The 25,592-nt window shown below is 36.5% G+C and overlaps 1 protein-coding gene across 2 annotated transcripts in view; it reads left to right on the forward strand.

The window, feature by feature from the left end:
• Window positions 1-25,592, forward strand: part of kif26ba (kinesin family member 26Ba) — a 107,068-nt gene that overhangs the window by 21,700 nt on the left and 59,776 nt on the right. For both annotated transcript variants that reach the window (XM_039673390.2, XM_039673384.2), the window contains exon 3: window positions 14,435-15,052. In XM_039673390.2, the coding sequence (XP_039529324.2) occupies window positions 14,435-15,052 (618 nt within the window). The remainder of the gene's footprint in view (window positions 1-14,434; window positions 15,053-25,592) is intronic.

Below are 25,592 nucleotides of genomic sequence, written 5' to 3' on the forward strand. Positions count from 1 at the left end.
GTCATTTATTTCCTGAACATAAAGCTGCAGAATTCCAGGTGCAGAGCGGCTCTCTCTGACCGTCTATAGTCTCTGTGATGCCTGAGCAGAATAATGTTGGGTTTGCTCATGCTGTGTTACTGTGGCTGCCCATCCTGAGAATTTTAGGCGGGTCTTGAATGAGTTCAGAAAGAACTGATGAATGTTTGGCAGTGGATGTGATCTGCTGGTGGTTTATGGAGCTGGTATTTCACTCTTGTGGGAAAAACAACCAGGAATCAAGCTGATTCTGAGCCAGTAAAATAGATCAGAGTGGAAATATTGTGAAATATGGGAAATATGGCTCACTATACATTTACGTAACATTTTGAAGCTGACTGTAATCCTTCCTCAGTAGTCATAATGTGTTTAGCAGACATCAGACAATAAATCTATATAGTTTGTAAATGTCCGAATTCACATATAGCCTACTCATTAGAGCAGACAAAAAGTACCCAGATTACCGACTTCTGAAGAGATTCTGAGGTGTGCATACGATGGACACTTTGAGGTCACGGGAGAGGGTTTTTGAATGACAATGAAGCGAAACAACTGACAATGGTAGGTCGCATGATAATGACAACATGGCGAATGTATGTCCGGATTCATACACACATTCATACTATATATAGAATATATATAACATACTTTTTTAGCGGTTGCGAAGTGATTAAGTATGTGATTTTGTTTTAGAAAATCTTCAAACGTTCAAACAAACTGATAGGAATTAGCCTATATTATAGTGTACAATTCCCCAAAAATGAAAGTAACACTGCTTTTTTTATTGTTCAACAAAAGTTTAGGGTTCGATTTAAAAAAAAAAAATTATATTTCAAATAAATGCTGTTCATTTAAACATTTGTAATGTGCTTGACTATCCAGAAGATGATAGACAGAAACACAAAGAAACACGCTAGCACATAACGTTGACCCAAGACAATAACTGAAGAAACTGAAGGGCTTAAATATACAGGATGATGAACATAATGTACAACAGGTGAGCTCTAAACAATTAAACAATGCCAATCAAGTAAACAGGAACTAAACCCACAGGAACTGAACGCAGGTAAAATAAGAATATCAAAATAAAGGTCCATGGACAAAGATACAAAGGATTTGTGACAGTATTCATCAAAGAATTCTGAAAAATGTATCACAGTTTCCACAAAATTTTTATCTGGTTTTAACATTGATAATAATAATAATGATAATAAAAAATGTTTCTTGAACATCAAATCAGTATATTAGGAGGGTTTTTGAAGGATTGTGCGGCACTGAAGACTGAGTAATGGTGCTGAAAATTCAGCTTGACATCACAGAAAAAATTACACAGTTATTTTGAATTTTAATAATATTTCCCAATATCACTAGTTTTACTGTTTTTTTTATCATACATGCAGCGTTGGTAAACATAAGAGACATCTTTCATCTCTCTATAAAAAAAATTCTTCCCGACCCCAAATATTTAAAGAACATATAGGCCTACCCTACAGGAGGTGATGTTAAACATGAATCATACAGCAGATGGAAAGATTGGACAGATGTGGAAACATTTCATCCACAATAAGTTCTTTATAAGTAACAAATAAGTAACAAATGATTACCATAAAAATAAATAAATAAACATGGCACAAAACTGAACTCTTAATAAAGAAAGTTCAGCTTTCAGAAACATGAGACATAAGAAAGTTGAAAAAAAAAAATCCTCTCTGTTTTTGTGATTACATCTTGGCTTGCATCTATTTCTAGCTAATGTTTTGGAAAAGAAACTTTAATCGAGAACCATGCTGAATTTTTGACTCTCTTGGCTGGATCAACTTGAATGGGTGTTGTTGCATCAGTAATTAGCCTCAAATAATGCCTATATTTATTTAACCACAAGCAGCTTGCTTGTTATTTCTTAGCTCATTTCAAACAATTCAGAGGTGAGGAGCATGTAAATCTGCCAGCGGATTTATTATTTTAGGATATGTTAGGATGCATTAACATCCCAGCACATGCAGATTAAGGGTTCAAGGCGTGCAGCATAATTGTGTTATATGTGAGAATATGAAAAATTTGTTTTTGCAGTTTCAAACCCTATCGAACACTTGGAAAATATATAATTGGCATGGCATCTGATCATTCTGTGATACTTTTGCGTCTTTTTAAAACTGCCATGAATTAGTGTAAGTGCGACATTTAAAAAAAAAAAATATATATATTCTCATTTTGTGACCCATAAAGAAAGAAGGGCATGCGGCATTAGAACAACACAAGGGTGAGTAAATTATGACTTAATTTTAGTGTGAACTATCCCTCAAAAAAGTCATTTTAGTGGCATTAATTAATTAAATAGTTCATGTAAATGAACAATTTACTGATTATTTGAGTAATTTATGCTGTTTTCCAGTATTTCTTGTAAATTTATGTGCAATTTAATACTAGCATTGATTTAGATCTTTGTTGTTTTTGTTTCTGATCAAAACTAATCATAATTTGACTGTAGAAAAATGTATTTATAGATACATAGAGACACTGTCCCTTTAAATTGGTACTTTTTGTTGACTGCATGTAGTGCAATTAACTACTATTAAAGAGCAGCTTAAGTTTAACTTCTTAAAAATTGGTGTTGAGCAGGTTTTGGGTCAGGATGTTCATGTTAAAATGGATCAGGTTTGTTTGGATTGGGGTTTCAAGCTGTGTGCAGTTTCAACCTTCGCTTGTGCGTTCAGTTTGACTTTGACAGTTATTGACAGCACATATGCCTTCCTGCCTACACTACACTTGCTGTCTGAAGCTCAAATATGCATATGGGACTGTAAGCGTCCTGTGTGCTCTAATCAATAGCTGTCTGTCTGTCCCTCCTGATTCGCGACCTGGTCCCTGCAGAGAGCTCTTAGTTTGTTGATATAGGATAATTGTCAAGGCAAAGAGGTGAATTAGGGATGTCAAACTAAACAGCGTCTTTGTGAGGTTTGTGGATATGTTGTGTACACTCACAAGAGGTGCTCAGAGGAAGGTGGAAATGTAATGAATGACCAGGGAAACCTCCACATGAATGAAGCCACTCACAAAACGAACACCACATTAGCCAAAAGCAACATCAGGTAAAATGCCGGTACAGAAAAACTGAGCTTACATCCTGACCTTACAGGTTTTTACATGTTCATAGTTTACAGGATCTTGATGAAGGAAACACATCTGCAGAGTTTAGAGGCTTTTATAAGATTAAGATATATAAACTAGCAATGAGAGCAAGTCTTTGCTTTTAGTTTCGAGTGGGATATAAACATTGAGTTTCTTCTGCAAACACACTCACTAGAGGAAAGCTGGCCAGGCCAAAAAGTTGTTGCTGTCAGGAGTGTGTGATCATACTGGTCAATTTTCAACACTGATTATCAGCACAAACTAATATGATACATGGACATTTAGTATTTTTAAAATATGAATATATTACTTATTAATATTTTAAAATGTACTTTAATTTTCATATTTTGGAGAAATAATGGCAGCGGGAGTCTCTGAGGACACATCTGTGCAACCGTATCAGTTTGAACCGGAGTCACACCGGAACAAGATGATGACCGCAAAGAAGTTTAACAATTAAGGCTTGAGGTAGTTTCTTAATGTTTGGTTAATGTAATGTTACTTTGATCTATCTTTGTTTGCACTGGCTGGGTACAGTAGTGAGATACAATCGCTGTGTTTACGATGTATACGTTAGTTCACTGACAGATTGACGTTACAACTAATGGTCATGACAAACTTTTTCCCGCGATTTGGAAAGATTAATGGGTTAGTTCACCCAAAAATGAAAATTAAGTGCCCGTAAGACCTTCGTTCATCTCTGGAACACAAATGAAGATATTTTTTATTAAATTTGAGAGGTGGATCAATCTTACATGGGCTCCTAAGGGATCAAAACTTGACGGCCCAGAAAGTCAATGAAGAAAATATTCCATGTGACTACAGACTGGCTCAACTATAAGTTTATCAAGCGATGAGAATACTTTTTGAGCGAAAAAACAAACAAAAATAACGACTTTATTCGACTATTCCTTTTCTTCCTTGTAGGCCTGAGACGAGAGTTCAAGAGATTTCCACGACACATGCGCGAGAACTGAACTGAAGTAGTTAAAGGAGATCGCAATTCTCGCGCATGCGTCGTGGAAATCTCTTGAACTCTCAGATTCAGATGGGGGGGGGGGGTATGCCGAACTTAGTCATTTTTAATCTATTTTCTTTGTGCATGTGTGTTTTTTTGGTTACATTTTATTCTAAGGTGTCATTGTTGCAATGTAATTATATATCAGCCCATTCTCACCCCCAAGGCGTCACTTAACTGACGCCTTGGGAAGCATTTGGACATGCTTCAATATCTGACGCTTTAGGCGCCCTTTAGCGTCAGTAAGATGACGCCCTAGGATCGCGTGTACCCTACCCCCACCCCACACCTAAACCTAACCGCGTCCTCTAACAGACGCTTTCCTTTAGCGTCAGTTAGATGACGCCGTAGGATCGCGTCATGTAAGTGACGCTAAAGGGCGCCTAAAACGTCAAATATTGAAGCATGGTCAAAGGTGACGCCTTGGGGTGAGAATGCGTTGTATATATTTAAAGAGTAACTAAACCCTAAACCAACTTTTTTTAGTTAATGATCTGTAAGAATGGATTTTTATTAATTCCAGTCATTGATTTGAGTAATTTTTTTGACATTTGTGTATAAACTGTTTTATTTCTACAATATATGGTGTAAAAACGTCTTAGTGCTGCCCTCTTCAGGTTGAACGGTGGCTACTGCAATTGGATTTTCCTATTGGATGTTCCGCACTTTGTGATGTACGTAGGTTTCAGCTCACCACGCTCTTGGTACGAGCGGCAGTATAAAAACCAGCATTATTCATCAAAACCACTGTAGCGAGTCAGGAATTGGAATTGTGAGTATTGAAAACGATCAGGATAGAGTGTTTTAGCATCTATTTCGTCCCCTCTATCTCCACTGGGGTCAGCCCACTTTTTCAGCATTTTTCAAATATTGCCAGTGGGTGGAGTCAGGCTCTGACCAGGGGTTTAGTTACCCTTTAAGTACTGAGTACATGTACTTACTGTAGGGTTAGGGTTGGAGTATAGGATTTGTTCGCTGCATGTAAATATGCAGTTTACTGTTATCACTATGGTAATGTAACATATGTAAAAAGAACACTGTAAAATAAAGGGTTACCGTTTTCTATATGTGTGTGACTTTCCCTTTTGTAAAGCACTTTGTAAACACTGTTTAAAGTTTGCTATATAAATAAAGCTTTACTTGCTTATTGAAGTGATTTAAAATGATGAGAAATCTCTTTATTCAAGCATTTCTCGCTATCACATCTAATTTCCCCCCGAGTGCAAACATGATGAGGGTTAAATAGGTCACAAAATTTTAATTTGTTTCAGGCATTACCACTGAAGCTCTCCTGGGCTGCTCTTCACCTTTCATTAAAGGGTTAGTATGCCCAAAAAGTTACATTTCTATTATCATTTATCTTTTTTCATCTGTTAAACACAAAAGAAGAATTTAAAAAAAAGTCTCACTGTTTTATTTTTTGTATTTTTTTTTGCCCATAATAATAATAATGATGAATTTGAGATCAGTTTTAAAATACCATCACAACTGTGAAAGAGCCTTTTGTCTGAATGAAATGTTGGTATTGGCGTTCTCTTATATAGTGGGTAAGCTGCATACTATTAGACAGATGATGTCATGGAATTGTTGATTGAAAATCACTGAGCGAACCAGACCCTGTACCATAACAATGACTTTGCGGCACTGATGTGTTTCCTGAATCCATTTGAAAATCAACTGCATTTTGTACAATGTCAGAGTGAAGCACAAAATGCCCTCAATTTTGTTAGTGTATAAGCTCATTCTGTATTGCAACACAATATCAGATGTGTTGAACTGTTTCTAGTTCACAGCCAATGCCAAGACTGCTTAGAAAGCAGGACAGTATATCTTCTGTTCTTGCTCTGTAGCTCATGACTTTTGCCCCTCCTCCTGTATGTTTGTCCCAGCGGGACGGTCCATATAGACGATGGTTAATTGGTTCAGTCAGGGCTTCTGCTAGCAGTATTAATGACTTCAATGTTTTCAAAACCAGCCTGATAATTGTTGCCATTTTCTCTGGTTCCTGCTAATGAAATAAGGAAACCAGAGGCTCTGGAAGCAGGCCTAACTTTTGCTCATTTGGTTTGTCCTCTAAAGCAAATGTGAATGTGGTTTGAGACTTGTCCGGTGGCACTGAGAAAATGCTTCCAATGAAGACCTAATAACCATCAAGACTCTAATTCTACAGACACTGAGGAATATAAGCCGTTTCTTCAGATTTGGATCCAGTTTCCATCATGATGAATGGTAACTAGCCAATCAACACTTCTGTGAAGCTCTCATCTGAAGTGTTTTTAAAGCAGAGCGCTGGACCGGAGGGCTTCAGTCCATCTGGCAGTCTTAAGAGTCCTCTTTCACCCTCTCTCAGAGTCTCTTTTTGGCTGGAGAATGAATGGCTACATCCATTAGAGGGCTTTAGCCTACACGGATCTGTTTGTCCTTCCAATGTAATCTCAGTCTCCATGCAGTTATAGTGCTCTCGAGAGTGGGTAGGGTTTCTTTTTATAAATGTATGCAATGTAGTATTGATGCAAAAACTGCAAAATGTTATAAATTCTGCACGGATGTGTCTTGAATGAATGCACAGATCTCTTCCGTAAGTAAAATCGGATTCCTCTGGAAACCCTAATGGGGGTTATTAATGCTTTTCCCTTCCCCAACAATTTATTTTGGATAGTAAGGGTCACTGAGGTGGGAAATATTTATTTTTTTTCCTTTAGGAAAATCTGTTGTGTAAACTTTTATTCATGCAAATGTTAAAGAAGTATTTTTCCTTATAACTAAAAAATGTGTTAACATCGATATACAGTATATATATATATATATATATATATATATATATATTAGGGCTGTCAAATGAAATCGCATCCAAAATAAGTTTGTGTTTACATAATATATATGGGTGCATAATTATTGTATATATATATATATATATATATATATATATATAAAACACACACATGCATGTATATTTAAGAAAAAAAATATTTATTAATAAAATATTTATATTTATATATAATATAAATTATATATAAATATATACACAGTATATACATGAAAATATTTCTTAAATATATACAAGTGTATTTATATATATAAAATAATTATACACAGTGCACCCACATATACTGTATTATGTAAACACAAACTTTTATTTTGGATGCGATTAATCGCGATTAATCATTTGACAGCCCTAATGTTTATATATATATATATATATATATGCAGAGATTTATATGCAGAGATGTATGCATTTGCCAGATGTTTCACAGTCTCCAAAATATATTTTTTCAGTTTCATATGTTCCTTGGGAATCGAACCCATAACCTTGGAGTTGCTATCCCCAAGCTCTATTGTTTGACTTAGGAAGCAATTGAATTACTTACATCATATTTTAGTCCACAACTCCTTAACTGTAATCAAACGTAGTAAAACAACATGTAAAAGAGCACTGAAAATATTTTATGTACAATTTAATATAAATTTTATCATTATATTTGCCACCTAAATTGCTTCATAAATATTTATTCAGTATGAATATGTAGTATTTTCCACTTTCATAATTCATATCCGATCTGTAAATGGCTCAGTGCAATTGGATTTTATGATTTTCTTTGACATTAAACACCTCTGGTTACTGATTATTGCATTTTGTCTGGAATATGATAATCAAATTCTCATATTAATAAGTGAAAAGCTTGCAAGCAGCACTTTCCATTTAGATTATTTTCCCCTGTAAGGCATTCATTGTGATGGTTTTTACCAAGCAAAGTCTGCTTATATTCTGGTTATGATTGCTTGTAAAATGTAAGACTGACTATTTTCCGTGCTGCTGTGAAAGTTCAAGTTATTTTCCCTTTAAATTTGATTTTGAGTTTAACTTTTTTAGCAGTTAAACTTCCTTTTTTACAGTTAAAGTCTGTTATTTTGGTTAAGTCTTAAAGTGTCATGGCTTAGGATTTGGTATTTGGTTCCCCACCCTAAAAGAAGAAATATCTGCAGTGGCTTTGCATGAATTACAGAAATGCAGGTTTCTGTTGTTGCTGAACATCCCGTTTTAAACCAGATTCACCTTCAACCTGATAAATCCACATACTGTACGTATTGTGTCTTCGTTTTTTTTGTAATATAACAAAGCTTGACATATTCAAAGACAACTAGCTGTATGATAAACACTTTGTGTCTATACTAACAGACCGTCCAGTGTGTGACTGATCATTTCCTGCCGGCCAGGGAAGTAGAGGTCAGTGTGTCAGTGGGGTCAGCAGACAAATTCCAGATCACTTCTGTTTGCCTTCTACAAATATTTATACATCAACACATCAATATGCCTGTGCAGACTAATACATAACATGCAGCTAGACGTCCGGAGTGCATATCAATCATATCTAAAGTTCATATAGACTGCCATTCAAAAAGTATGCTCACCAAGGCTGCATGTGTTGATCCAAGAAAACAGTAACATTGTGATTTTTTTTTTCTTCTATTTAATATATTTTGAAATGTAATTTGTTCCTGTGATGGTAAAGCTGAATCATTACTCCAGTCTTCAGTGATACATGATCTTTCAGAAATTCTTCTAATGTGATGATTTGCTGCTCAAGAAACATTCCAATGATGAAAGCAGTTTTTCTGTTTAATATTTTTTGTTGAAATCATAGTGTAGCTGTGTAATGTAGCTTTTAAGTCTTAATCAATGAAACGGAATGAATGGAGTTTAAATTTATTTGAAATAGATATCCTTTGTAATGTTTATAAATGTCAAGTCTGTCAGTTTTGATCAGTTTAATGCATACACTCTAAACAATGCTGGGTTGTTTGAACCCAAATTTGGGTAAAATATGGACAAACCCAAATGTTGTGTTAAAACTTTCACTTTCAACTGTACATTTTTTATTGCATTTTTAACCCAACACTTGGGTTTGTCCTTATTTTACCCAAATTTGGGTTCAAACAACCCAGCATTTTTTAGGGTGTACTTGATGAATAAAAGTATTACTTTCTTTTTAATATATAAATCTCTCTCTAAAAATTGCTGGGTTGTTTGAACCCAACTTTGGGTCAAATATGGACAAACCCAGCCATTGGGTTGCATTTTTTATTATATTTTTAACCCAATGTTTGGATTTGTCCATATTTGACCAAGAGTTGGGTTAAAACAACCCAGCATGTTTAGAGTGCTCAAATATTGAATAGTAGTGTGAAGTATATCAGTTATTTCTTGCTTCTTTTTTTTTAAGGCTGGTGGGACATTAAAGATGACATGCAGACACAATGATGTTGTTATTACACTCTAAAAAATGCTGGGTTATTTTAACCCAAATTTGGGACAAATATGGACAAACCCAGCCTTTGGGTTCAATTTTTAAATTACATTTTTAACCACACATTGGGGTTCATATTTGACCCAAAATTGGGTTGAACCAACCCAACATTTTTTAAAGTCTAAGTTCAGACGAACCGTTACACATCCCTCCTAAACTATGTTTCACTCTAAAAAATGCTGGGTTATTTCAACCCAAATTTAGGTCAAATATAGACAAACCCAAATGTTGGGTTGAAAATGTAATTAAAAAAATGTACAGTTGAAAGTGAAAGTTGAAGTTGGGTTAAAATTTGAAGTTACATTTTTAACCCAACATTTGGGTTTGTCCATATTTTACCCAATTTTGGGTTAAAACAACCCAGTATTGTTTAGAGTGTTACGTCGACCCTCAAACCAATGAACCGTGAAGGCAAATCACAAGACATTAAAACACTACTGAATCCAATTCATTCATAAAACTTAATTCATCTATTTATGCAAGCCATTCAATATTTGAAGGTTAAAATACTTAATCCTCATAATATGCAGACACTATATACACTCTAAAAAATGCTGGGTTGTTTTAACCCAATTTTGGGTCAAATATGGACAAAGCCAGCCATTGGGTTACATTTTTAAATGACATTTTTTTAACCCAATGTTTGAGTTTGTCCATATTTGACCCAAAATTGGGTTTAAGCAACCCAGCATTTTTAGAGTGCAAAAAGAAGCAAATACTGGGTAGAGTTTGTGGGTTTGCGTTTCCTTTGTATGGAGACTGATCAGAAACTCATGACAGAACCGCCAACGTCTTAGGTCTGGACTTTTATAGAGGTACAGTACAGTGCTGCCCTCTTAGCTTTAGTTTACTCTTATGAGAGGAGGTCCGCAGAGGTCACCGTGTGCATTGTATGGAGCAGAGGGGATGCTGGGAGAGGAGGGGAAGGATACACAAAGCAGCTTGTGTAAGATGAGAGTCAGTCTCTAGATTTACACTGACAGAAGGAATGTGTGGTTTTAATCAGAACAGACCTTCAGTCTCTCTCCTTCAGTGACTGTGCTCGTGCACGGGGCTTTGATTAGCTGGACTGCTGCCCTGTGCCCACCCGAGGGGGGCCAGGTAGACCCGACTGGGAGGTACAAGGTGCGGTAAGGACACAGTAAGCATTGCACTGGGTTTTCGCCCCACTGTGGCCCCGCCAACTCTGAGTCCATTGTGATACAGATATATTCAATGAAACCCTAAATCACTTGGTTAACGTTCCCTAACAAATGGGTTAGCTGGAAAAGTACATTATCATGCAGTGCCATAGTCCTTGAAGTCAAAATTGATCCTATTTTCCCTCCCAGGATAATTAAGTAAAACCATAAAAAAACAACAACATTTAAATTACTTGAAATATATGATATATGATTAAACATGTTTTATTTCAGATAGTTGTAAAGGTATCATTATGGTATGTTGAAGTACTAATCAAACTAAAACCTAATAAATACTATATTATGAGAGACTACAAGACGAAAACACAATAGAGTTATTGAAAGTGTAAAAATAAAAGATAAAAAAAATAATCTAACAAAAACTATACAGTAAATCCACACTAAAATAACGTTTTCTTAATACATTTCATCAGCATGTTGTTGTAAAGGAAGGAAATTGTCTTATAATTGTCCATCAAAATGGTATGACTTGCTTTACCTTATAAAAGCATTATTTTAGGCTGACAAAAGTCAAAAATGGTCCATGCCAAGACATCTAAAGTAGCATAATGATGACATATAATGAATATCTCAATGCAAATTTCAATATAGTCATATACACTGCCCAGCCAGAAAAAGAAAAGAAAAAAGTTGCTGTTTGGATTTAGATTATTGTTTATTGCTGTATTACTTTTCTAGCATGTTTCAGTATATGTTATTGTATATATTCTAGCCCAAATTGTTCGAGTGTGAAGCTTTTCATTTCTTAAAGAACCATTTAGGAAGACACATCATGGCCATATTCCAGGATGACAATGTCAAGATTCATCAGGCTCAAACTGTGAAAGAATGAAGAATCATTTTCACACATGAATTGGCACCTCTGAGTCCAGACCCTTAAATTCATTGAAAGGAGACTTTACAGAGTGCTGGACTCTTGCATTCTCAATACAAGATCTTGACCAAAAAATTATGCACCTCTTATGGAAATAATATATTTGAAATGAGATATTGCGGCCATTCTGGTATGCAACGCCCACTTTTTTTCAATGTGGGATGTATAAAATAATGTTGCATGTTCCGCTTTACTTTGAAATATGTCAGATTATCGAAGAAAACTGGATTGTGAATGCAGTTAACTTTTTTTTTTCAACAAATTCCTTCTTGTTTCAACAATTTGTTTGAAGTACAGACATGCCACATTTCAAACACCTGCATCTGTGCTTTAGACAAATGCTACTGTCACTAGCGGCAATGCTAATTCAGCCTTTCTTCATGCATGAGTGCAGCTGTCTGGTCCAAAGGTTTAGGGTTTATTGTTATATTAGCTGCTTTAATCTTCACACCTTCTCATGACTACTGCAGTCAGAGTCCGAAAGAGCCATTATAGCATCGAACAGACACTGTCTATTCTAAAAAGGTCACGTATCTGTCAAGGCTTTGGGGACGCTAATTAGATTTTTGCTGGGTCTAAAATGAGAGAAGAACCATCTAGCCATAATGATGAGCTTAAAGATGCATGGGGGTAAAATTAGAAATTCCAACTGTGAATGGATTGAGTTGGTGATAAGTATGGAAGCTTGTTTCCGCCACTGAATATAAAAATAAAATAAATAATTGTGACTTTTTATCTCACAATTGTGACTTTTTTTCTCACAATTGCAAGTTTATTCTGAGAAATAAAGTCAGAATTGCGAGATAAAATTTAGAATTGTAAGATATGAAGTCAGAATTGGGCGATATAAAGTCGCAATTGCTTGTTATAAAGTCAGAATTGCGAGATATAAAGTCACAATTGTGAAATATAAAGTCAGAATTGAGTGATATAAAGTCGCAATTCTGAGAAAAAAAGAGAAGTGCGACTTTTTATTTCACAATTCTGACTTTTTTTCTCACTATTGCCAGTTTACATCTCACAATACTGACTTTATAACACATAATTGTGAGTTTATATGTCGAAATTCTGACATCTTTTCTCAGAATTGTGAGATTTAAACTCGCAATTGTGAGTTATCAGGCAAATTCTAAGGGGAAAAAAAAAATACTTTTTTCCATCTCAGAATAGTTTAAATCTCACAATTCTGACTTTATATCATGCAATTCTGACTTTATAACTCGCAATTCTGACTTTATATCTCGCAATTGCGACTTTATATCTCACATCTCTGACTTTATATCTTGCAATTCTGACTTTCCATCTCGCAATTTTGAGAAATAATGTCAGAATTGCGAGAAGTAAACTCACAATTGCGAGAAAAAAGTCAGAATTGTGAGATAAAAAGTCGCAATTACCTTTTATATTTTTCATTCTATGGCGAAATCAAGCTTCCATAGATAAGTCTGTTGTGAGATCTCTTAATTCTTTCCTGTGGCTGCAGAACTATTTTGTGTAATGTAGCTTTTAAGTCAATGTCTTAAATCAAAAATAAGACACAGATGGGATGCAGCAGAATGCAAGATTAAGCATATTTACTTCTGAGTGTCCACTAAATCATGACGAAATGATGATGTCATTTAATTAATCTAACTAGAATCGTTCCTTCGTCCTTGCACTGGCCCTCAGAGAATCAGCCAAAACATAATTATGATCGTCGTCTCACAGAAACCTCCAGCACATGGTGTGGTGATGCACCAAAGCCAGAAAACAGCTTCATGCTAATGACGAATTGGAAGCCAGGAAAATAAACAAATTCAGAGTGACAATGCGTGAGAACAAGGGCGGTGTTCTGCATTTAGTAAAGAAACTATATAAAAATAACCATGCACATCTTTTATATTTGGTGAGTATGCCGTCATCTTTAGATTTCAGTTAGTCATTGATTGGTAACTATAGTCAGTGGTTTATGCTCACGAAGGTTGCTGCTATGATCTCTGTAGGAAGTGAGCCATGAGCCAATCAAAAACTGAATAAGGCACTTAACCCCAGGATGCTTCGGGGAGGGATTGTGCCTGTAATAAGTTCATGGCGCCGATCTGCAGTGACATCATGTGAACGTCTTTGAAAAAAGATTCCATGGTTGTGTGGAGATAAATGAATGATTCTAATTACTTATCAGTGCAGAGTCATTTAGTCTGCTTAAAGACTGCTTAGGGAAAGACACTGGAGGAACCAAAGGTGTATATTTGCCCAGAGGAAAGTTGAATCGTTCATTGCACTTAATTGAGTCATCGGTTTCTTGGATGTTTCTCCATTGGATAAATAAAAATGAAACAATAGTTATACAGATCAATAAATACAATAATGAGGATAGCAGCTTAAATTATTTTGTGTATGACAACTGTATGCCAATCGGTTTCTATATTTTTGGTTCACCCAGAAATGAATGTTGTCATCATTTAGCTACTGAAATCAATCGTTCTAAACCTCTATGACTTGCTTTATTCCATGGAAAACAAAAGAAGATATTTAGAATTTAATTTTCAATATTTAAATTCAACTGAATGGTTGGTTCCAAACATTCTACAAAAACCTTCTTTTGAATTCTGCAGAAGAAAGTGATACACCACACGGGGATGAAAAAATGACGTCATAATTGTTATTCTTTGGTGGACATGCAAGAGTTTTAGAAGGAACATCTAAGAGACATTTGATTAAAAAAGTGTGTGTTTATAATAAAAGACTTTGCAGTATTTATGTGTGTGAATTTTGCAGTATTTCTGTATTTATGTCTCAACTTTTTCATGATGTCATGCTCATTTAATCAGCACTTGACTACATTTATTTAACCTTATATGCAGAGGTAAACTTAATTTTTCCTTCTTTATTCCCTGTCTCTCTATAGGATCCCTCCTTCTCCTTGCTTCTCCATGATAAGCTGCAGGTGTCCAGCAGCACACGCAAGGCATGGAACGAGCGTGACGGTCGCTGTGACGTGTGCGCCACCCACCTGAGTCAGCTGAAGCAGGAGGCCGTCCACATGGTGCTGAGCCTGGAGCAGTGTGATGTATCGCCTGGCTCGCCTCCATCCCTGGCCTCCCTGGTGGGTTCCCGAAGCATCCTCCAGGGTCCCACACCACCTCGTGACTGGGCATACCTCCCTGCAGGCTACCATTCCTCAGCCTCCTCCACCTCTGCTACTGTTTCCGCCACCACATCCAGTTCTACGCCGACAATCACCAACGCGAGCAACAGCGGCAGCTCCCACCTTCCAGCCTATCCCAAACATGGATCCAAACCCAACAGTCTGGGGGTGAGCAGTGGGGTGGAGAAGAAGAACAATTCGCCTGGCCATGCAGGAAAGTCCACAGGACCGCAACAGCCTCATCTCCCCAGCAGCCCCAACAATGCTAATGGAACTGTGTTGAGTTCTGTCGCACTCCAAGCTCACCAACACTTGGAAGGCACCTGGACATCTGTGCACCAGTCAAGAGCCAACGGTGTCACGCTCTATCCTTATCAGGTAGGCTTATGTTACACACCACACCTCTATCTATCTGACTATCTGTCTGTATCAAAATTCTAAATGCAACACCTTTGTTTTTGCCCCCATTTTTCATGAGCTGAACTCTAGATCTAAGACTTTTTCGATGTACACAAAAGGCCTATTTCTCTCAAATATTGTTTGCAAATATGTCTAAATCGGTGTTAGTGAGCACTTCTCCTTTGCCGAGATAATCCATCACCTCACAGAAAACAGTGTGGCATATCAAGATGCTGGTTCAGATTAGACGATTTTAGCCCGATTTTGGCACGATCCGTTTTACGTAGGCTGTCGTGGGAATTCGTAAACGACAACGGGCGTCAGGACGCAGGATTCGATCATCTCGTATAGTGTGTCATAAGCCATGTTTCCATCCACTTGTCAATCGAATTATCTGAAGTTCGGTAAAAAAAAACACGTGCGAATAAAGCTGGTGAAAGTGTGTTTCCATCCAACAGCTTTAAAGTGAATAAAAACCTGTACGTAATGACGTCACATGCTGTTTTGCGATCAAATTGGTATATCGAATTGATTCGAGACATTTTAAGGTGTTTCCATTCATTTTCGCACTGAATCGAACAACATTCAAGCAAAACAAAGTTTTGTTGGACAAAACGGATTGCGCCATCTACCAACAAATGATCAAGTATTCCACAAGTTGAAGCCTAATAATGCTTATGTGCCAGCTGATAGCGACATATGTATGCGAGGTGGTTGTTGAAGGGGTTGTGTCAATTCGCTATAACAACCGCCTCGCTATATATTATCCTGCTTATTACATATAAATCAACCAAATAAATAAATAAATCAATAATTTGACACAAAATATTGACTTGAAAACGAGTTTATTGATTTAAAAACGAGTATTGTTTCTGCTAAAGAAAATAGTCTGTTCCGTCTCTGAACTGCATCCATGGCAACGGTGTGTTATAGCAACGCCGCAGTCTGTTAACCAGAAATAACAGACCACATTCTACATTAGAATTCAACCAAGCCACGTAAAAACAAGCAAAACTAACCTAAGAAAACAACGATGCTATAAACGTTGGTATGATGATGCACGTAAATGCCCGACGACAGCGGAGTTGACTGTGGTGTGGGAACGACAGCGCTCCATCAGTTCTGGGAGATCGTGGTTCACGGAAACCCATCGCAATTCATTATTTATTCGGCAAATAACGTTTCCATCAGCTTTTATCGCATTAGCCGTATATTGATCAAGATAAAATCCGATGAGACCGAACGTATTTTATTTGAGTCAATTTTCATGAAATTTCATCGAATTTTACTGTTTCCATAAGGCATTTTTCATTCGATATCACTTAATTCGGATAAAAACGTGTCGATGGAAACATGGCTATAGTGGGCGATAACCTGCGTCGCGTCTGCGATGCTTTAAGACATCACGACAAAAAGACTAGCATGTTTAATTTTGTTGACGGTTCTGTCACAGGTACGTATGAGGTTGACCAATAGTGGCACAGAAGCTTTTCTGTACACAACTTTTAAAAATAGCGAAATGAAAGAGATACGATGGTGCTAACGTTAGAACTAAAAGTAAAAATATGTAAGAAAACAATATTTTACCTCAAATTCTCTTTGGAGGATTGACAGCCCATACTGTCCTCTTCGAGCAATCCAGGAACAATCGAGCAAACCATTGTCGAGTTTTCCTTCTTTTTTTTACTTTTTTTCTGAACACAGGACAGCAGGACATCCATTGTTTGTTTACGTTCGTTTCCGAAAGTCACTCGCTACTAGTTTCGCCTTCTTGATGACATAACGCGGCGCTGTTAAAGACAGCATGCGATGACTGGTCAGGACGCAACGTGTAGTCTGACAAGTGTTTTGTCCACGACACGACAAGATTTTAGGAGTCAAAATCGCATAATCTGACACAGTGACTATCGTAACAGACAAAAAAATTGTGTAATCTGAACCTTAGGCCTAGGCTGTGCCTTAGGCTGGCCACAATAAAATGCCACTCTTTAATGTGCATTTGTACTGTATTATAAAATAAAATAAAAAAATCAACAATTAACAACCTTTTTTTGTCTTTTGTGAGTATTTTATGAGGCTCAGTTAAGATACTTCCTAAAGGTAGCTGTCTATGTAGGGAGAACACTTGATAGTTCATTAAGTTTTGGAACAAAACCTTTTTTTAATTCATGGCTGGAGAGATGGCGTCCCTTTAGGGAGAAGTCCTGCCTGATGTAATGAGATGTTTGCACATTGTGGTTAATGTTGTAATCTAATGATACAGTCTTTTGGGACACTAATGTGCATTGGTAATGTATCGGGCGGAAGGAATTACATTTTATGTAGATTGCATGGGGTCGGGGGAACCCTGCAAAGAGGATCAATTTGATTCACTTGTCTGGATAAAATACCTTTTTCTTTTGGTCTACTGTGTTTGCAGAGACTGAGAAACCATGAAAGGCGAGTTCATTTTGTTTCTCCCCTCTCGGTAATGGGATGTTATCTAGATTTTATCACTGAGAGCAAACAATGTAATTCTGACAGGCAGGTGAGTGATGTTCAGCACACTTGAGACCTAATTCAAGGTTAGTGAGTTTCTACCGGATGAAGTCAACATATCATATTTGAACAAGCATTGAATAAGGTCCAAATGAGAGATGTTTTAAGAGGGAAAATGTAGTCCTGGCATATGTTGTCAGTCTTCAGGCTTAATAGGAAAAGAATTTACTGAATTGAAGCACTCAGGAGTCGTTTTAGTAAAGCCTAAGTGAATTAAGTCACAGCAGGTTGATTAGATCTCATCAGAGAGTTGTCTTCTCTGGAGTCTCTGTGGTTTATCGGAGCGTCAGCTGCTTTAGATTCTATTAAATATAAAGGAATGCTTTACAGGAGGCTTGAGAGTGGTGCTCAAGAATTGCCATTAGACAATTTGTACAACGATAGAATCAGCTACTCTGTGGAGATTCAAATCTTATAAAATAAATTCAACCATACAGTGACAGAGATGCATACACTACTGTTACTTTATACAGAAAACTTTATATGTTTCCTGGATAACGGGGTCCCTTCACTTGACAAAATGGGCAAAAGCTTATTACTGTAAACAATGTTTCATTGAGCTTGCAATGCATTAAGGTATTGTATCATTCATTAAAAGATGCCTGCGAATTTCCCTCTTCAGAAAGGGGCATAATTTTAAAGCCTAGTTCTTTTGGAGACTTTTGAGCTTTTGCATTTGCACCATGAGAATGACTATGGGCAGCATAGTAGTATTTTTTCAGGCACAATCATGGGGTACAAGAAGAACATGCACTTAAATGTTTCTATATGTGCTTTCAGAGTTTTATTGTTGATCTCAAAATCATTTTGAGTGAATTGTGAATTGTTTCAACCCAGGTTTGGGCCAATAATGGACAAACCCAACTGTTGGGTTTAAAATTTAATTTAAAGGTTGGGTTTGTTTGCAGCCCATTCTCACCCCCAAGGCATCACCTAACTGTCGCCTTGGGAAGCATTTGACCATGCTTCAATATCTGACGCTTTAGGCGCCCTTTAGCGTCAGTATGACGCCCTAGGATCGCGTGTACCCTACCCCCACCCCAGACCTAAACCTAACCGCGTCCTCTAACTGACGCTTTCCTTTAGCGTCAGGATCGCGTCATGTAAGTGACGCTAAAGGGCACCTAAAACGTCAAATATTGAAGCATGGTCAAAGGTGACGCCTTGGGGTGAGAATGCGTTGTTGTTTGTCGATATTTGACCCAAACATGGGTTGAAACAGTCCAGCATTTTTTGATTATAAATGTAGAACATAATACAATCACATAATTTGGATGTTACTGTAACACCTAAAATACATTTTCATGTTACCATTGATTTAAGTGTTGGTAGACAAAAACAGAAATCCCTGGTATGTTAAGTTGGCTATATCTGTAAATTGACACTTTGATCTCTTTTCATCTAAGTGGTTGAGTGGGTAAATGTTCTTTGATTCAATTTAAATAATCAAGTCTTTAAAATCCCATATAGATTAAGAGGAATGTCTTGCAAATGTGTCCTTTCAATGAACTTGGGTCTTGACAAAGATGCTTCTGTATGAGAATGATCTAACAACTAGTTAAAGTGACAGGTCATGAGTTTGACCTGTGTGCTCTCATAAGAGGTGTGGGATTCATCTGACAGATTCACTTTTAAAAAATTAATATATTTGTTAGATCTTCCTAAATGTGTTGGATTGAGATGACATCTAATGCATGATGGTATTTCTTTTTAGAAAGAGATACTTTTTCTGTCATGCATATTTAATGTAGGATTCAGAGTATGATAATACTGCTCTGCTTCAGGCACAGTTGTGAATAATTGTTATCTGTGAATAATCTCAGTGAGACCTTCCACTCACAAACATCTGCAGCATTTGTGTGTAACATTTGTTTCTGCTTAGAAAGCAAAGACTCAAGGTGAAGCTTTGTAACAACAGCAGATTTTAATTAGGGAAACCATCAAATGCTCACAGTGTTCTGAAAATAATAGCACATGTCATACCATAGGACACTTCCAGTGATTACATGTGTACCAAGGATGTACTAAAATAAGCATATTCTGAACAGATGTTATTTGTTACATAAACATAAACATGTAATTGTCATACATATAGTCCATGAGCCAGGGGGGTTGATCGGTATCCTTTCTGCCTAAACTGTATGCTTTCTTTTATCCCTGTGGCATGAAAGAACACCAGGGACACAGAACTCAACTCAACTATAATACTCAAGGCACTCTGATGACTCAGAAAATGTATAAAATACCCATACTATTTATTTATGAGAGCCTTAAATTAGACTTTTGCAGCCAGCACAAGTCTTCAAAATAGAATAGAGCCAATAGAATGGAAAAATAGAATAGCCTATTAGTCCAGGGGCAAATGGCCTATTTATTAATGTAAGGTTGTAATAAAAAGTAATTGTTTCAATAGTGTTGTCAACATAAAACTTGTAAGTGGTTTAACAAAATGTTTCTATCATCTATTTTGATATTCATCTACTTTCAGTTCGAATGTCAGAAAGTAGCTCATGCATGGAATGTTGATGGATTTTGACAGTTTGACAAGGTTTTGTCAGTTTTGTGAAAAGATTGTTGGTTCAGGTGACTGGTCATAACAACACTACCAACTATGCCATCTTCAATCAACTTCCATTGAGTTCCAAGGGGATTAAATGTAAGTAAAAAATACTTTTTCTCTTGTGCTTGTGAATTGGTGGGGGACACTAGCTAATGTAAGCTTGGTATTCAACATATTGCCATTCTAGTCTGTGCGGCCGGCTACGCAATACTTGTTCCCTTACTCTCAGAGATCTGAGGTTATGTTAAAGGGATAGTTCACTTTGAAATTAATTTTAGCTTACCTCAAGGGCATCCAAGATGTAGGTGTCTTTGTTTCCACAGTATTTTCAATTTTCATATTTTTCGGTCAAACTGTTGTTGTCTATTAGTCATATAATGCAGGTTTAGGGGGTCCACCCTCGGTTCACCTCAAAGAGCATGCACAGAGAAGTCCAAATTAAAGATGATTTAATGACTCGTAGATGTAAGTACACACTGATGGCCTAAAACACGAAATGAGTATTTATATTGTTTTTACCTCGTGTAACCACAGCCATGTCCAACTGATCTGATGGCACGGGTGCTTCGGTCTGCGCATGCGCTGGAAGTAATCGCTTGCGTGTGTACGTCACTCATTGATTTAACTCAATACAGAGATTTTTACCTTTCACTAAACATATTTAGATATATCGAAATCATCTTTCATTGCGATTTCCTGTATATCTAAATATGTTTAGATCTTCACAGTGACACCAGATTTAGTAACTTCATGAGCTGGAAAAAGTGATTTCGCTACCACCCCTGCACTGTTATCATGATTTTCTAGTACTAGGGGTGTACCTTGCCAAAAACCACTATGAGACTTTGTCCCCACAGATGATACCGATGGACCAAATTTGAGGCCCTGGCTCATGGACTAATAGGCCTCAACACACATGATCTTCATACCATTTGTCTGGACCAAAAGTGGTTTCACATTTTGTTTTGTTTTTTGTCAACCTGGAGGAGGATATATTTTTTTTTTTAATGGTGATTTTTATTTTATGTTATATCCACAGAGTAGTGGATTATGTTAGTGTATGTGTTTTTGAGAAAGAATAAGAAATCAAGAAGAGGATGTGATTTTTATTAGACTTGACACTCTAAAATGTTCAGGAGTTTTTATACACACACATATGGTTGAGAGTGAGGCTAAATGCCTTAAAACACATTGAAATAGAATGTCATGAAACCTACTCATCCCAGCATAAACACTCTTGCTAATTTTGATTGGTGAGGGACTATTCTAACTTAAACAAATCTGATTGGCCATTGCATTGAGAACTCAACAGATATGTTTGTAATTGGCTGCATTGCTCAACGCTGCAAAACACTTTGTAAATAGAAACCTCTGTTGCTCTCAAAAGTGCAATCACCAAATCTGTTTCGTCAATATGCTATTATTACAGAGAAAACTGATCCTAGACCAGCCATTATGGGCAGTTTTTCCCTAAATCAGAAGCAGCCACCCTAGTCATAATTCTCTCACAATAATATAAAAAAATAAATCAATTTTATTTATTATCTATTTATGTATGTTCAGTTAAAACAATAACAACATCTATATCGTCATGAGGGAGAGTAAATAACGACAGAATAATAAAAACTATTTGGTGAGTATGTGATTTGTTCCCTGAAGATGCTCGTAATTTTGGTGGGTCTAGTCTCGATTGTGCCAGTTGATAACACTAGGAAGTCATTTAGGCTGTAGCGAGGCACACCCTTCACCTCACTCTAATAACATCCTCCTTGAAACACATTCTCTCTGGTTCTTCTCCTCCTTGGGCTCTGTATCTCCCTCTCCATCTCAATGAGTCTTTTGTGACTTCTGTGCTTTTCTCTTCTGTTTACTTTGGCTGAGATCTGCTTTATTTTCTGTATCTCTCCTCCTCTCACTCTCTTTCATTACCCAAGGGGCTGGTTTTTGTGCACAGGAAGCCATTAAGCTTGCGCTGGAGAGTCACTCCGATAGTGACAATTACCCTGGATGCAGGGCCTTGTTATAAAAACAGTTTGGATGCCACACACAGAGCTCTGACATTCCATGTGGACTTTGTCTTATCCCTTATAAAATCTTCTCAAGGAGGGCTCTTTTCTGAAAACCACATCCCTTTCTTTGGAGGAGGAATGTGGCTCCCACCCAACGGACACTTATGACTTGTGTCCAGGCCCATTTAAAGGCATGATGAGGCAACTTCAGTCTTGAATATGTTTTTATATAAACTGTTGAATCTATGTTTATTATTTCCTGAAAGAAGTCTCTCGTTAAACTGGTTTCTTTATTTATGAAGTTTATGCTATGGGTGGAGAGCATCTGTACGGCGTAGGGGGTCTTCTTTGCTCTGTCAAGTGTTATTACATTGATTCATTCAAAGAGTCTCTCTACTTTATAGATTGTACACAATCTGAATACAAACCCTATTTTACATTCATCAGGTCAAGTATAGCTGCATGCTCGCCTACTCCTTCATGTCACAATCAATGTAAACCTTGCCAAAATATGAACAGGAGGATTGTATGAGTCACCATGGACTACAATATGTGTCATGCTTTAATATTTGCCATACGTTTGCAACAGTAGAAAACGTGATGCAGAATTGCAATTGGAATATATGAATGTAGAATGAAAATGTATCAAATTTAAAATAAATTACTCGAATAAAATAAATTAATAATAAATAAATAAATAATTGATTTAAAATAAAATGTAATAATAAAATAAAATAAAAATAAATTGATTTAAAATAAAATAAAAAATAATAAATAAATAAATAAATAAAGTATACATTTTTTTTAAATAGAAAAGGTTACGTGTTGTCTTGACCAAGCCATGTTTTTTTGTGTTTACTTTAGGTTTATGGGCCTTACAGATTTACAGACAAAGATAACGATAGCTAGAACGATAGAACGATGGACGGACGGACGGACGGACGGACGGACGGACGGACGGACGGACAGACAGACAGACAGACAGACAGACAGACAGACAGACAGACAGACAGACAGACAGACAGACAGACAGACAGACAGATAGATAGATAGATAGATAGATAGATAGATTGATAGATAGATAGATAGACTGTATCTCAGTGAAAAAATATTTGTCATCTATTTTTTTTGTATATCCCATTTTTTTCTTTCTTTCTGTAGGGCATCCCTGGTTTGCTATCCCTATCCAAGTTTCGTTTTCCATTCCATTGAGAAGTGAATCTGAACTGTCACAGATAGATATAGAGAGAGCTCATGGGATGGTGGTGAAGAATAGTGCTTAACATATCCAGGGAAGGAGTATCCAAGCTGTGCAGTGTGTTCCAGCTTTAATTATGATGAATGGGGAAGTCTCTCCTTGCGGGACTGCAGGGATCCGCTGGGGAACGGGGTGGAAGGAATCCTCCACTCAAGGCCTTCTTTTAGATCTTTGCATTCCTCTCTTGGGTATTTCTGCTGCATCAGGAAATTTCCAGTTTTTAGAAATGTTCTTTACCTTCCTCATCCATCACACCTGCACTTGGCCCCGGTGTCATGTAAACCCGGAGCCGAGAAAGTCACATTGGGAAGTCATATGAAATGAGACCTCCAAAAAATTACTAGCGCTGGATATTTATTTCACACATGCACAGGGACAATCCGTCCCTGAAGTTGCTATAATTGTGCTCGCGGCATTCCAATATGCTTGAATAAATCACTAGAATTATATTTTTCTGCAATATTAAAGTTCCTCTCTTTAGTATTTGCAATTTTATAACATACTAAGACATTATACATCACATTTATCTTCTCAAGACTTAAAATTCATGAAATATGATAATCTCTTGAAAATCTGCTTCTTTGTTTCTATATAAGACTTTTTTTTCTGTATTTGTAGAATATGCTCTGCTCTTTTATTTATGTATATATATATATATATTAGGGCTGTCAAACGATTAATCACAATTAATCGCATCCAAAATAAAAGTTTAGTTTACATAATATATATGGGTCCACTGTATAATTATTTTATAGTAAATACACACACATGCTTGTTAGAAATATGTTCATGTATATACTGTATATAGATTTATATATCATTTATATTATATATAAATATTTTATATATAAATAAATTTATTTTTCTTATTTTTCTGTGGACCCACATATATTATGTAAACACAAACTTTTATTTTGGATGCATTTACCATTTACCATTTATTTTGGATGCGATTAATCGCGATTAATCGTTTGACAGCCCTACATATATATATATATATATATATATATATATATATATATATATATACACCTCACATATCACGTAACCCAAGTTAATGGGATTTCAGATGTATAAAAAAAGGCCTTTAGTTCATATAAAGTGAAGAAAATTCTCTTACAGTGCATTATTTGTAACTGGAGAACTTGCAATGTGCCCGACTACAGTATCTGCTCTGCTGATCTTTGATTAACCTTTATCTGGCTGATATCAGTAATGCCAAGACTTTTAATTTAGCTTCACAAAGCCATATGGACCAGCAAAGGGAGTATGAAGGTCAAAGTCAATGTCAAACAGTTGAACATGGATGGATGTATGGATGTGGGTATTACATTTAAACAAATGTAACAAAGGGCTACTATATCAAACACTGGAGAGAGAGAAGTACGGTAAATGAGGTTGAGATTGGAAGGAGGGATGATGGGAGGATGGGCAGAGAGGTGCAATCTGTGCTTTTGGCACTGCTGGTATGTAATGCTCCTTCTCATTCCTGCACAACAGATGGCAAATCAGCCGTGGGTTCCCAAGTGGCCTGACTAGCTGTGAGCAGGGCTGGGTCTTTTCAGTGCTGCCATGAGGATAGGATTGCCATTTAGCTCATGGAAAGCAAACACTGAAGATTCATTGAAGTATTTTTTTAAAGACCATATTGTACATTCACTGCAACCCCTCAACACACATGCCAAAAACAGTCATCATTTGCTGTACTGTACCTTTAAGACTTTCAAATGGCCTGTTATGATTGACTAACCTCTGTGTACCTGTCTAGTTCACACTGTTTATGAATTCTTAATAAGTATACAGTATGTTAATTTGCTCGTCATTCCGACACCCATTTTTTGCAGCTTAATTTCCATAATTTTTCTGGCTTGAGGAGGGAGATTTGCATGATTAGAATTAGATTATGACTATTATGTCATCAGATCATCGCTTGTACTGAATGAGCTGGATTTAGATTTGTAGTAAAAAAAAGAAAAGCCTGATTCAATAATTAATAATGGATAAAATGGATTTAATATTTTTCATCTTGCCCTCTGTACTAAGCGTCCTACAGTATGTATATTGTCCCGTTCTTCTGTTTGATGTACTAGGATGACATTGTAACATAAATCTGTATTACTGATCTTTTGTTGGCAGATGATCAATATTGTGTCC

The sequence above is a fragment of the Pimephales promelas genome, chromosome 15 (genome assembly GCF_988280905.1).
Source record: "Pimephales promelas chromosome 15, fPimPro1.hap1.1, whole genome shotgun sequence".
Taxonomy (NCBI): Eukaryota; Metazoa; Chordata; class Actinopteri; order Cypriniformes; family Leuciscidae; genus Pimephales; species Pimephales promelas.